The sequence below is a fragment of the Mus caroli genome, unplaced genomic scaffold (assembly GCF_978045245.1).
Source record: "Mus caroli unplaced genomic scaffold, Mus_caroli_1 scaffold_18, whole genome shotgun sequence".
NCBI lineage: Eukaryota > Metazoa > Chordata > Mammalia > Rodentia > Muridae > Mus > Mus caroli.
The window spans coordinates 69,257,499-69,271,572 of record NW_028227273.1 but is presented as its reverse complement, the minus strand read 5'-3'; the positions used below and the strand labels follow the sequence as shown (position 1 = coordinate 69,271,572).

Genomic DNA, 14,074 nt, shown 5'->3' with positions numbered 1-14,074 from the left:
ACCGTCAGCAGTGCAGGCTGAACTGGCAACAGGAAGACAAAGTGGCCACAATAGTGGAGCAAAGGCAGAGGGTGGAATGGCAGCCCATGCTGCAGAGGCAGAGGGGCCAAGGCGCTGGCGACAGGAGGGAGGGGCTCGCGGTAGCTGTCTCTCAGACAGCAGTCATTGGGACTACTGTCAGCTGGGAAACCATGGGAACTCGTGAGAGCAGAAGCAAGGAAAGACAGTGTTGGGGTTGCCCTGTGCGCTGCGTATTCAGATGCTGCGTCTGTGCCTGAGATCAGGTTGCAGTCTGGACACGGACATTGTACTGACCAATGTGCTGTATTGTGTTCCCCAATAATCTCTGATTGGACAATAAAAGGCCAGAGCCTGTGAATGGGCAGGGGAGAGGAAGGTGGGACTTGAGGTGGAGTGTGTGTGTGGGGTCTCAGGTAGGGACTATGTGGAGGGCAGAGGAGGTGGAAGAAGAAGGTTGCCGTGAGGTGGGATGGACCATGAACATATGGTCAAGAGAAAATCGCCCTGAGGACACACATGGGCCAGAACAAGCCAGGCAACACTCAAACTGCAGGTAACAGGGGGCTATTACTGCGATGTAGGTTAGAATAGTTCAGAATCCACCCAGTTTAGGCTTGAGGCTTGTTCATACATGCATACATACATGCATACATATGTATATGTGTATTAATATATAATAATACATGTATAAAATAATAAAAAATAAAAATGTTTCTGTGTCTTTTATTCAGGACCTATATGGGTTCGAGTGGGAATTTCTGCCCCACATAAAATTACTTCTATAGGGCAGTCCTTGGAAGCTGAAGGATAGAAAGTTGTAAAGAGCTAGACAAAAGAGACTGAAGGAGGAGTTGGAGAAAGTTAAGCCTGAGACCATGGATCTCAGACACCCAGGTCTGCCGGCTACTGTCAAAGGCAGTGGCGCCCTGGACTGCAAGACTAAGGAATCACAATTTACGGAGGCCTAACCATGAGGCAACACTAGATGGCGCCACGAGTTTACACTACACAGCTGTCAACGGCTGAGTGACAGCAGCAGCTCAGCCTTTGAAGAGCCAGCTAGCTGATTTCTTATCATTTCTGTCCATGTCTATACCCTTAGAGCAAAAGGACTCAAACCAGTGAATTGGTAACAGCACCTCATCGTTAGAGCATGGTCTCCTGAGCCTGCATCTAGATTTCAGTCTTTGGGGACACCACTGGGGGAGGGGGGGATAGCTGGGTAGACTGGGCCACAGAGTGGTCAGCTGTGGAGCCCTTTGGATATGCTTAGCCCTCCCCATGGTGCAGAAGGGTATCCACGCCTACAGACATGGTTGAGCTAAGAAACTGTAGAAGGTAGAGAGAAGCCTTTGTGTGGGATCTTTTTCTCATCTGCCTACTCTAACCCTAACCTAGCTATCTAAAGATCACTAGTATGTCCTCTCTGAGCTGGTGCTGCAGGCCTGAAAGAGGCACTACACATCCTTGTAGCTGGGCTGGATGTGGTAGCACTGACCTTTAATCCCAGCACTTGGGAAGCAGGCAGGTCTCTGAGTTCAAGGCCCACCTGGTCTACAAAAGAGCATTCCAGACCACCCAGGGCTGCACAGTGAGACCTTGTCTCAAAATAGCAGCCACAAAGCCAAGATGATCTGGGACACACTGTAAGAAGCAATGGAGTTCCAATTACAGATCCTGGGAACCAAGCTTGATGAGGCAGACACAGCAGCCAATGGTTTTCTGGGCTAGTTCTTTCAAGAAGTTGCAAGAGGAAACTGGGGGTGCCTGGAGGGTGACTTACTGGAGCAGCACTTCATGACAGGGTTTGAACACCTCTGGCAAGTCTTGCAGACACAGGCAGGCTTCATACTGACCTGGGACCATGCTTGTGACTATTTCTACCCAAGGGAACTTTTGCTTGTCTCCTATCCTGACTTGGTCTGCCCCATGACCTATTTTTATTACAGTGCAGTGTCCCCAGGCACCAGGAATGAGACCCCAGTCTCTGGCTATTGGGAACATGGAAACCATTCATCTTTGGTCCATGGAATATAGAGTACTCAGGTTCCATGGTAGACGCTTGTCACTGATGTCATCTTCTGTCCTCTTCTTGCCAGAAGCCAAGTGGGGGCTGGGGTCTCTGTTAATAGAGTAGGGAGGCTCAGGGGACTGGATTCCTGTCAAGGGTAAAGAAACCCCCTAAGTCACTTTTGCTATCAGCTTTGTCCCACCCTCCCTCCAGGGTGGGCTCTTGTCTGACATCCTTTCCCGTCATGGTGAACTTAACAGAATGCTCTGGAGCTGGGTGGATGGAGCAGGTTTCTCTCAAGGGCCACTCCACAGGATGGAGCCATATCCGGCCTCCAAAGTGGAAAAACCCCATACAAATCAAGGACATCTGGGCCCACCCTTTGGCCATAGCCCCGCCCCATCATTCCCTACCCCAGCTTGGGTTCTGCAGGCTGCAGGAGTGGGTTTGGGGATGAAGGGTGTGGCTTTAGGGGAGGGGTTCTTAGGACTCTCACAGATGTTTAATGCCCCCAGCAGTCCCCCACAGAGGGAGGAACGGAGCAGTGTTATTAATCATCTTCCAGAGAGGGACAGCCCTGTGCATGCCTGCCCTGCTGCTGAGAGGCCCAGGCTGGGGGTACCCACTGTGAAGAGAGGACAGACTGAAAAAGAGGCAGAAACACCAAACTCAGACAGACAGATCCACACAGCCACACTAAAAACACTCACTAGTGTCCACCATTTTAGGTATGGAGTCCCCAAAGGAGTCCAGACTAAGCTCATTCCTGCCCTTGGGGAACTGACTGTGAGGTCAAAATTCCCTATGAAAATGGGGTCAGGGTGCGCTCACACAGTTGCCTGAGCAAAGCCCACCCCTAGTGCTGGAAAACGCGTTACACATAAAGAACTAGTTAGTCTCTGGTGGGGGCCTAGGCAGAGCTAGGTGGTTGGTATTTCCATCTGTCCATGCCTGCTCTGGTCAGCTTTCTTCCCCAGAGGTATGTCTAGGGTTCTGCATCTTGGGCCTCTCCCTTCCGTCCACTACACTGAGCTTAACTACACATGGGCTGGGAGGCCCATGTCTCAGAGATTACCTACCATGTGCCTGGTTGCCCTGTTTAGACAAATCCAGTGAGTCATGAATTTTCTCCTGTTTGGGCTATGTAGGATCTCTACCCATTATCCACCACACTCCTTAAGCCTTTTTGTTTTGTTTTGTCTTGTTTTGTTTGTTTGTTTACTTTTGAGACAGAGTCTCATGAAATCCAGGCTAGCTTCAAATTTGCTCCGTAGCTGAGGATGGCCTGGACACCTGGTTCCCGTCTTTACTTTATTTATATGGGCAATGCACAACTATGTCCCGTTTGTGTGGTCCTGGGAATAGGACCCAGGGCTTTGGGCATGCTAGGCAGGCACTTAACCAACTTAGCCACAGCCCCAGTCCCTTCTTGCTTTCTGGAGGTAGGCCTGGGACTCTTGATCCTGCTATATCTGCCTCCTAAGTGCTGAGCTTTTCTGTGAGACACTTAAGTTGAGGACCCCCCAACCCCCCGTTTATTTCTGAGCAGAAGAAGCAGAACCAGAAGCAGGAAGCAAGTGACCTTCCCAGGACTCTATGGTTCAGAGATTGGGATCCACTATCCCTGGGTCACACAGGAAGAAGCTAGCAGGGTCTGAGGCTGGGCCCTGCCAGCAGAGTGGGTCAGGAGCCAAGAGCCAGATAGAGAACAGCTTGGACTCCCAAGGGAGAGGGAATTGGGTAACCCTCTTTTTGAGAAAAACAAAGGACATTTATGGAATCAAAATTTATCTCCAAAGAGGCATTTCTGGCTGGCAAGATGGCTCAGTGGGTAAAGGTGCTTGCTTTGCAAGCCTAATGACCTGAGTTCAATCCCCTGGACCCTTGTAAAGGTTGAAAGAGAGAAATGATGTCTTTGTCCTTTGACTTCCATATGTGCACCATGGTGTGTGTACCCACACAATCCAACATGCACACACACAAAATAATAATACAGCTCTCTCTTTCTCTCTTTCTTTTTCTTCCTTCCTTCCTTTCTTTCTTCCTTCCTCCTTCTCCTCTTTCTTCCTCTTTTTTTTTTTTTTGATAGGGTTCCTCTTTGTAGTTCTGGCTGTCCTGGAACTCTGAAGACGAGACTGGCTTTGAACTCAGAGATCTGCCTGCCTCTGCTTCCCAATTGCTGGAATTAAATGTGTGTGCCATCAACTCCTGGCATAAATAACATCTTTCAAAAAAGAGGCTCTTTAGGGCTGGAGAGATGGCTCATTGGCTAAGAGTGTATACTTGTTTTGGCAGAAGACCTGAATTTAGGTCCTAACACCCATGTCAGGTAGCTCACAACAGCTCCAGAGCAATGCAATGCCTCACCCTCTGGGGCACTGACACTCACAAGTACATACCCACATACAGGTACACACACGCACATGCACACGCGTGCATACACAATTAAATTTGTAAGTCTTCAGAAAGAAAGAAGCAACTAAGAGGCTCTTCCTAAAGTGTTAAATGGAACTGCCTTAAGACCCAGAAGTTCCTCTAAGAGTCTCAAGAACAGTGAAACAAAACCGCACGAAACTTTCTTTTTTTAAATGATTTATTTATGATATGTAAGTACATTGTAGCTGTCCTCAGACACTCCAAAAGAGGGCATCAGATTTCGTTACGGATGGTTGTGAGCCACCAAGTGGTTGCTGGGATTTGAACTCGGGACCTTAGGAAGAGCTGTCAGCACTCTTAACCACTGAGCCATCTCATCAGCCCACAGGAAACTTTCTATATAGATGTTCCTAGTAGCACTAATACTTATAACTGGGAAGTGGAAATGTGTAGGGCAGTGGACCATGCCAAGAAACTTGGTATGGTTGAGGGGGGTTCAGAGTCCCTGGCACCCAGACACCCATCTGAGATGTAGGCAGCTCCCTGCTCCCTACCAGATTCCTGGCCTGGAACACATGGCCACACTTTTCCCACTTAGGAAACATGACCTGTGGTATGTAGCCCCAGAACATGGGTTCTCCATGCCCACGAGGTATCTAGAGGCCTTTAGGGTTTAGCCAATAAGCTTCCCTCCCCAGACATTCCTTCCTGCAAAAGGTATTTACTCTCTGGTTCACCCTTAGAAGTTGGTATGCATCCATTTTCCACCATGAACAACCAAAAACAGTTTAGAACCAAGGACTGTCTCTTCTACTGAAACCACTGTGGGGATCATGGAGAAGGCCTTGGGCCTACAAAGCTGCAGCCTAAGTCTCCTGTAGAAGGCATCTCTGCACTTCCAGAAAACCACCACTAAGTTAAGGACCTTTGCCAGTGAGCTAAGCCAGAATCCCCCATTTCCCTGGCCCAGGTTCATCGTCCATCAATAGTCCTCAGCCTGCAGGCTCTAACTCCCTTCCCAACTCCTCCTGACCCAGCAGCACCTAGCTGTCCAGGAGTTTGGGAGCACCCAGTTCTGACCTCTTTGCGGGTCCATGGATCCCTGATCCTTCATTCCTGACTCCTCTGTGCAGCACCCCATAGGTGACTGGAGTCAAAGAACCCCAGCTTCAGCCTCTCTCACCTTAGACTGTGTTTTCCCATCCCCTAAGTAGTGTCTCAGTGCTTCCCTAAAGCCCAGCGCTCCATGAAGGTGGTGGTTCAGGGTAAATGGAGTCTACCAGCACTCAGAGGGTGCACCTTGGACCCACAGAAATTTCCCACAGGTGAGACACAAAAGGAACGGAGCCTTGACATGCCACACCGTGGAAGCCCCCGGAAATAGTGGTGCTCAGAGAGAAGTCAGAGGCAAACTGATAGACTCTGGATGAGTCTGTGATAGACCAGTGAGCACAGAGGAACAGAAAACACATTGGTGACTTGTTATCATGCATGCTGAAAGAGAGAAAACAGGGGATGGCTGCTAATGGGTCTAGGATTCTTTTGGAGGGTGTGGTAAAAATGTTTTAAAATTGATAGGTGTGGGAGTGGGACCAGTGGTTAGAGCACTGGGTGCTTTCCCAGAGGACTCGAGTTCAATTCCTAGCACTCACATGGAATCTCATAACTGTCTGTAACTCCAGCCCCTGAGGACCAGACACCCTCTTCTGACATCCTCACACACCAGGCACATGTGGTGGCAGGCAAAAAACCAGGCCTACACGTAAATAACAAAATAAAATCTAAAATAAACATTTAAGTCGATGATAGCCATATTTGCACAGCATGATGAACATTCTGGAAGTCAATGATGTCTAGTTTTGAATAGTATGTGAGCTGTACCTCAAGAAAGCTATTACCCCAAAGACTTGGTGGTGGCCAGAGCCTGTGGCCATGGGACTTTAATAGGCCTTTCTCCTCTCCTATCTCCTTGCAAGAGGAGCTTGTATTCCCATTCCAATCTCCCTGGCTGTTGTGTTCTGCTGAGCAGCCATTACCACTCCCTCTTCTGCCCGAATTTGATTAACTTCTTATCTGGCCATCACCTCCAGAATGCCTTTTCTACCCTCTCCTCTCTAATCAGTATGTATTGAGTAGTCTCTGCATGCCAGCACCATGTTACGTGCTATGGAGAGCTTGGGAATGCGTGCCATCCAGGGGATCCCCAGATTTGTACCCCTTCCCGCCAAGAGAGCCAGAGGGAAGGTGGAGAAAGAGAGCCAGCTTCCAAACTCTCAGCTGCTCTGGGCCAGTGTCTCCTGGAGAGTCTTCTGCCCTGTGGAAAAGGCACCCTGCAGAGGAAATCTCCAGCAGGAGGTAGGAACTTAGCCAGCACTGAGGAGATGGGGGGGATTACTAGGGACTAAGTCTCAAGTGGTGACAGCTCAGACTGTGAAGGTGTATGAAGGCAGTATGAAGGCAGTATGGGACGTCCCTGGGAGTGCTCAGAGGAGAACCAGCTTGTCTTCAACAAATCCCATTTACAGCTAGATCCGAAGAAGAACTTCCCGGGTCCCTACATGTACTAACATGCTTCCCAGACAGTGCTGGACTAGAAACCCGCCCACAGGGCTGCTGGCACCAGCTTGCCCTGACAAGCAAATGTAGCTCTGGTGTCTGGGACTAGTTTTGGGTGGTGCATGTCCCCCTTGGACCTAGCTGCCCTCAGGGTGGGAACTAAATGTCTGTGGGTCACTGGAGTTTTCTGTCCCTCAGAAGCAGCCTGCAGTTTGAGACTTGTTCAGATGCCATGAGACCCACGGACTGCTGATTAATAAACAGAGCCGAGGGCAGAGGCTGAGTAAGGGTACTGGGGCAGGGACTAGACTGGGCAGCCAGGAAAGTCGGACGGAGGCAGAAAGAAAAGGCACCGTTACCTTTTCCCTGGTCAGGGCAGTTTATTCGTCATCCTGGATGGAGTCTTTCCTCCTCTGCATTCCTATCAAGCAGCTCTGTAGACCCAGTGAGCCAGGAACAGGACATGGAGGCTCGGGGGTGGGTGGGTGGGTGAGAAGTTTCTGCAGTGTTTGGTAGGTTTCACACATGTGAGGGCCCCGGGAATCTCACTATGCTCAGAGGAAGCTCCACAGACAGAACCCAGATGCCTCCCCTGCCTCCTAGTACAGGCCTTTTCACTCCTGGGGGCCGAGGGGGCGTGTCACCGCTTTGTAATTTCCCGAAGGGATCACTGACATCTTGGGGAGGCCAGCTCTATTTGATACAAGGACTTTAAAATGGTGGCCGGACTATCGGACAAGCTCTCTCCACAGGGCAGGGCTCCCACCCTAATGAATGGCTAGGTGGACTGTTGGCAAGTAATGCAACGAGCATTCCTGTCACAGGCTCAAAGATGCATGGGGACCCTCTCTGCGCCGGATGCATGCCTGATTCCATCCTTCCTGCACAGGCGGATTCCTGGACATGGTGTCCCCCGGTGATGAGGCTCTGGCTCCGGGAAACAGGGGCTGAGGCCGCACACCTGTCGCCCTGGTCCAAAGGGGCATAGATAGACTTTTAAAGGACAGAGCGGGGATTCCCACTCGCCCAGTCTTGTGTCCCTCCGCGCCACCGCATTCCCGTAGTGTAAGAGCGAAGACTTTGGAGCCAAGCGAACCGGAGACCAGCTCAGGAGGAGTGTTGGGGTAGCTGGGATAGCTCCTGGTCGCTCTGGAAGTTAGCTGGAGTCGCTAGTCCCAGGCGAGGGCTGGGCTCGGGATGGGGAGGGGAGTCTTGGGCCCGCCCCGCCCCGCCCCGCCCCTCTCCCGCTCCAGGGTTGCGAGGCTGCTGAGCTCAACCGAGAAGCCGGGTGCCCTGGGGTTGAGCGGGCGACGCACTACTGCCGGGATGCGCGCCTGTCTGCGGTTCCCGCTCCCGGGCCTGAGCGCTAAGCGACCCCATGGCAGGTAGCGGTGGCCTGGGCGGCGGGGCCGGTGACCTCCAGGGTGCGGGGACGGGCCAGGGGACTGCACTGCGTGCTCTCCGTGCTCCGCTGGCGCTCGTAGTTCTGTTGCTAAGCGCCTACTGCCTCTTCGCCCTCCCCGGCCGCTGTCCACCTGCCGCCCGCGCCCCTGCTCCGGTTCCTGCACCCGCCGAGCCGCCCCACACCTCCCTCCGTCTGAGAGCACCCGGCCTGCCGGTGGCCAGCAGCCCGGGGCGCCGGCGCTTTCCTCAGGCGCTCATCGTGGGTGTGAAGAAAGGCGGCACGCGCGCATTGCTGGAGTTCCTGCGGTTGCACCCCGACGTCCGTGCTCTTGGCTCTGAACCCCACTTCTTCGACAGGTGCTATGATCGCGGCCTCGCCTGGTACCGGTGAGCGTTCCTGCTGGTCCGCGCCTCGTCGGTGTGTGCCTTGGACTGTGCTTTCTTAGAACCCAAGATGAGTAGGGTAGAATCCTGGGCACTGGGTCTAAAACAAGCCTGTTAGGGAAATAGACTTGATTTCCTGGGCACAGCGACCCTCGAAGGATAGGCCATCTATAGCCAAGGGTCGCAGGAATTAGAAAATCTCAGAGAAAACTCTGTTCTCCTGTTGAGTGGCCAAGGGACTCAGCGAGGCATGATTCTATCTTGAAAGTAGTTTCAAGCCAGTGAGAATACTGGGCAGGTAGACTTTCCTTTTTAGAGGGCCAGGGGATTGAACCTGAAGCCTCAAATGTACTAAACAAGTATTCTACCACTAAGCTACTAATATATGCCCATATATTATTATGGTTTATATCAATATAATCCCGGTGGAGCTACTTGGCAGCCTTAGAGATACTTGGAGCTCAGTCACTTTATCATCCCTTCGTGTCTGTCCATTCCCTGCTATAACTCTGGGTACGTACTGATAATTATCTGACCACTAGTCAAGTATATTTTGGAAGGGCCTCCAGGTTTCCAGAAGTGTTCTAGAAAGTGCCTTTCCACCCCTAAGAATCTCTCCCTCACCCTGCATCAGGGAGCCCTCTATAGCTGCTGGAGTCTGAAGAAAGTTAGGTCTGGGCTTTGAGGAGGGAGACTCAGCTCTTTGGTTCAGCCCAAGGGTGGCGACTGGAATACACCCTTCTGTGGCTGTCCTTTCTACATACAGGAAGACTTGGGGTGCAGCAGTGGGATGTGGGGAGCACCACCCCAGGTACAGCAGTATGTCCTGGTGGATGGTCAGATACTGGCTCCTCCCCGCTGGTGTGACTACCCACAGGCCCTGCCCACCGCCTCCTGCAGGCATCGAGGGCCCCCTGCTCCTTCACGTAGGGAAATGGGGCTTTATAGATTGGCTTGCCTCTTCTGCAAGCCCGAGCTGAGCCACGATCGCCTGGAGAGTCGGTGCGGGTGGCACACTGACTGTTTCCCCGGTTCTTCTGTACTCCCGTTTGCTAACTCTGCCTTTTGGGGTTGGGAGAGAACAAGCTGGAGACCTCTAAGGGTCAGTATTACCCAGGAGAGGTTCTCGGGAACACTGATGTTCGCAGCATGGGAGGAGGGAGCGTTTAGGGCACAGCACAGCTTCAGGATCCATGTGGAAGTGTGCAGAGGATGCTGGGGAAGGGAGGGCCCCACCCTACTCAGGGTTATCCTCTGTGGTTTGCTGCTCTGGATTTGCTCAGAAGTGTGGAGTAAGTTAAGTGGCCTGGCTGGGATTCGGGACTGTGTAGCCTAGTGTCTTCTTCACCTGGCTATAGCTCTCTGGTGGCAGCTTCTCAGGTAACGTCCCTTCAACCCATCACATGCATGCACTGAGCCTCTGAAAGTTACCACCTGATACCATGGTAGTATCTCCAGTCGCAGGACCTGGGCTGAGGGAGGGAGGTGGGAGAGGAGCAGCCACTGGGGACGTACTGCTCATCTCGGGCTGTGGTCTGCCTTGTTCAGGCAGTGACCCGTGCGTCTGCTGGACCCAGCAGAGGGGCCCTGGGTTGCTCTTTGCACAACTATTATCTTCTCTGCTTCTCCATTACATTATTTCTTTGGCTTTGTTGCTGCTACTTTGGGGACAGGGTCTCTTGTAGCACATGTTAGCCTCAGATTCTCAGTGTGGCCAAGGATGGTTGAACTTCTCTTCCCCTTAGCTACACCTCGCCAGTGCAGGGGATTACAGATATCTTCATTATAGGTACCACTATGTCTGTCTGTCTGTCTCTCTTTGTGTGTGTGTGTGTGTGTAGAGAGAGAGAGAGAGAGAACATGCTGACAAGAACATGTAGCTCAGAGGCTAACTCTCAGGAATCTCCTCTCTTCCCCCTGTGGGATCTGGAGATTGAATGCAGTCAACAGATTTGCACAGCAAAGGCTTTTACTGGCTGAGTCATGCCACCCACCCAAAGGGATTTGGTTTTTGAGGCAGGGTCCCAGTTCTGCATTTGTAGCTGGCCTGGAACTTACAGTGTAGATCATGCCAGCCTCAAACTCAAAAAAGAGATGGAGGCCTGTGCCACCATACCCAGTCCTTGGCTGTTCTTATGCAGGTCTAGGAGTTGAACTCAGGCCCTGTGCATACTGGGCAAATCCTATGCCAACTGAATTACATCCTCAGCTTCTTGGGCTTTTAAGGGTCTTCCATCTTGGGGGCCATGGCCCTGACCACACTCAAAATCCTGCAACATTTAGTAGTCCAGTTAGCTTACTCACTGAGTGGTCATCTTAAGGTTTGGGATGTCTGTCAGGTCATATTTTCTGGAAAAGCAAGAGGAGGTAAGAAGGGGCACAGGTAGGAGAAGCCCTGTGGTTCCCGGGGTTTAACGGGTCAGTCCATATGAGGGGATGTCACGGTGTGCAGGGGGAGGGGCTGGGAATAGTCTTTGCTTCTGTGGCTGGAGACTTGGTTCCCTAACACTCTCAGACACTGGGATAGGATCTGTAACCAGTTTTCCCTGGGCTCTTTGGATCTGGCCCAAATGAGGTGTGGGATATAGAGGTTGTGGTGGTGCGCTGGAGGGGCTGGGCAAACGGGGTGTGGTCTCAGGCTGTCTGGGAGCCATGGAGAAATGCAGACCAGATGGGGTGAGCACAACAGTAGGTACAGTTCATGGAGCTACTCGACAGAGCTCCGCTCTGCTTGTTCACACCCTGCAGACACCTAGGTCTTCTCTCTCCAAGCTCAGCAGGCAAGGCTTCTGAGGCTCCGGGAGGGTAAGTTTGCAGGAGGCCTTGGGACTGCTTGCAGACCTTGAGTTGTACCCTGTTGAACTTTCCCTGGCAGTGGCTGGGTGATGCTCCGACATGTGTCCTGACTGTGCAAGTACTGGGACAGAAGCTCTGGGAACACAAGCTCAGTGGAATCCCCTCTTTCAGCTGGGTCAGGGGAAGGCCTGAGGCCTGTCATTTCCCCTGGGTACTTCCTATTCCTTCTCAGTCTTAAGATGCCTGCTTATTTACTACAGTTTTCTACAGTCATTTTGCTAAAGGTCTCTCTCTCTCTCTCTCTCTCTCTCTCTCTCTCTCTCTCTCTCTCTCTCTCTCTCTCTCCTCTCCATCCTATTTGCCTCAGTCCTCAGGGTCCTCAGATTATAGACATGTACCACCATATCTGGGCCTGATATCAGTCTTGCCTGACCTAATGGGGGTGCATGCACATATCCCCCGTCCATCATCAGCACCCCAAACCAAGCACAGCATGGCCCCTGTGCATTTTTGCCTGTCCCATATTTGTACCTTCTTGGGAGCCTGAACAGAGAGAAGAGAATGAAGGTCTGTAGGTCGGTAAAGCTGAGCTTAGGCCTGAGTGTCAGCTTGGCCAGAGTAGGTCCTGGGATGTCAGAAAGCGGTGAACAGTATCCCTGAGACGATTGAAGTCAGGGTTGGACAGGAGTCTCTCTCAAAGCCCCATGGCCTCTGCCTCAGTTGACCTAGTTCCTAGCTTTCCTTTGGAGTCCTTTGCTCAGCTGACTGGCCCCGCCCGCCCTACCCTACCTCACTGTGTACTCACAAGCTATCAAATGCAGCCCGAGGACACCTCTCAGGGTGCCTGGGCCTGCCTGGGCCAGGCACTCTGTGTGGGCTCCCCTCCGTTTTGGGCTTGGCTGTTGTCAGCCTGCTTTCTCTGAACATTTGGATTAGGCCGCACTCTTATCCAGAATGAAGATCATTTCAGAAATGCTGGTTCCTGGTACCCTAGGGCCTCTAGGGACCTTGGGACAGGCCCTAGGTAGATCAGAACCATATTACTAACTTTTTAAAAAGGGTGTTGGGCTCTGCTAGTGACTGATGTTCTTAGCTGGGCCCAGAGAGACAACTAAAGGTCAAGAGGGGATGTAATTACATTTAGGGGAGGGAGGGGGTTACATTTGTCAGTAATAATTGATGACCTAACTCATGGTCAGTGATTACAGTAAAGAGGCTGCGGGGACTGTGCTGGCCAGCCTCAGGGGTGCCTGGTCAAGGCTGGGTGTAGCAGCTTTGGAAGGGATTGGTCTGTGGTGTGGTGTTACTAGGACTCCATGGAGGGGGACCCTTCAAGGCTGTCACTTTGTTTATCCTGGAGCCATATGGATGGGCAGCTTTGGTTTTGGGGTAAACTGTAGGATCACACTGGGCACCCTGCCCTTTAGGAGGGTGAGCCTAAGAGAGGAGGAGGATAGCTTCCCCGGCCTGGGCTTTCCTCAGAGGAGAAGGGGTTGGTTGCTGGTCCCCGGAGGGCTGATCTAGCTGGGAAAGGAAATGGCTTTGAAAGAGATGCATGTTGGGATCACTCAGTTACTCCTGCCATTCCACAGGGGCCTAATGCCACGGACCCTGGATGGGCAGATCACCATGGAGAAGACGCCCAGCTACTTTGTGACTCAGGAGGCTCCCCGCCGAATCCATGGCATGTCCCCAGATACCAAGCTGATTGTGGTGGTGCGGAACCCCGTGACCCGGGCCATCTCTGATTATGCACAGACACTCTCCAAGACCCCAGGCTTGCCTAGCTTCCGTGCCCTGGCCTTCCGCCACGGCCTGGGTCCCGTGGACACAGCCTGGAGTGCTGTGCGCATTGGCCTCTATGCTCAGCACTTGGACAACTGGCTCCGCTACTTTCCTCTGTCCCACTTCCTGTTTGTAAGCGGTGAGCGGCTGGTCAGTGATCCAGCTGGCGAAGTGGGCCGTGTACAGGACTTTCTGGGTCTCAAACGGGTTGTCACTGACAAACACTTCTACTTCAATGCTACTAAGGGCTTCCCCTGCCTCAAAAAGGCCCAGGGTAGTGGGCGCCCCCGCTGCTTGGGTAAATCCAAGGGCCGGCCTCACCCCCGAGTGCCGGAGGCTGTGGTTCAGCGCCTGCAGGCTTTCTACCGGCCATTCAACCGCAAGTTCTACCAGATGACTGGCCAGGACTTCGGCTGGGACTGATCAAGGCCCAGCCTAGCCTTTCCCTGAAGGCCCAGTACCTTTAATTTATGTCTGTCTGCCGGCTCACTGCAGTATTTAGGAAATAAAGTCTGGATTTGTCTTCTTCCACTTGGACTTGAAGGTGTGGGCAGAGGTGGCGTCATGAAACCTCTGTCAGACACTGACGGTACACTGACATCTCCTGGGAGGTACTCAGTGTCCTTGTGTCCTTGATCATATGTCAGAGGTGAACACAAAAGGCTTAGAGAGGTTGAGCCCAGTGACATACAGGTGGCCCTGGACGCTGTCCACAGCTTCTCTTTTCAGCCTTAGGAGGCT

The 14,074-nt window shown here is 52.2% G+C and overlaps 1 protein-coding gene across 2 annotated transcripts; it reads left to right on the top strand.

Moving 5' to 3' along the window:
- Positions 1-8,228: 8,228 nt before the first annotated feature.
- Hs3st6 (heparan sulfate-glucosamine 3-sulfotransferase 6) lies at positions 8,229-13,862 on the top strand. 2 transcript variants are annotated; one of them, XM_021149924.3, is made up of 2 exons: positions 8,229-8,755; positions 13,141-13,862. In XM_021149924.3, the coding sequence occupies exons 1-2, from the start codon at positions 8,343-8,345 to the stop codon at positions 13,754-13,756; spliced, it is 1,029 nt and encodes a 342-aa protein (XP_021005583.1). In that variant the 5' UTR covers positions 8,229-8,342; the 3' UTR covers positions 13,757-13,862. The 2 variants fall into 2 exon arrangements, with proteins under 2 accessions (XP_021005583.1, XP_085688817.1); XM_085832691.1 differs by having other exon boundaries at positions 8,513-8,786.
- Positions 13,863-14,074: the final 212 nt, after the last annotated feature.

What these genes read in the sequence shown, in the direction of transcription:
- Hs3st6 (XM_021149924.3), top strand. Translation starts at nt 8,343, where the DNA reads ATGGCAGGTAGCGGTGGCCTGGGCGGCGGGGCCGGTGACCTCCAGGGT. An exon ending in CGCGGCCTCGCCTGGTACCG is followed by an intron (nt 8,756 to 13,140) that starts GTGAGCGTTCCT and finishes GCCATTCCACAG; the next exon opens with GGGCCTAATGCCACGGACCC.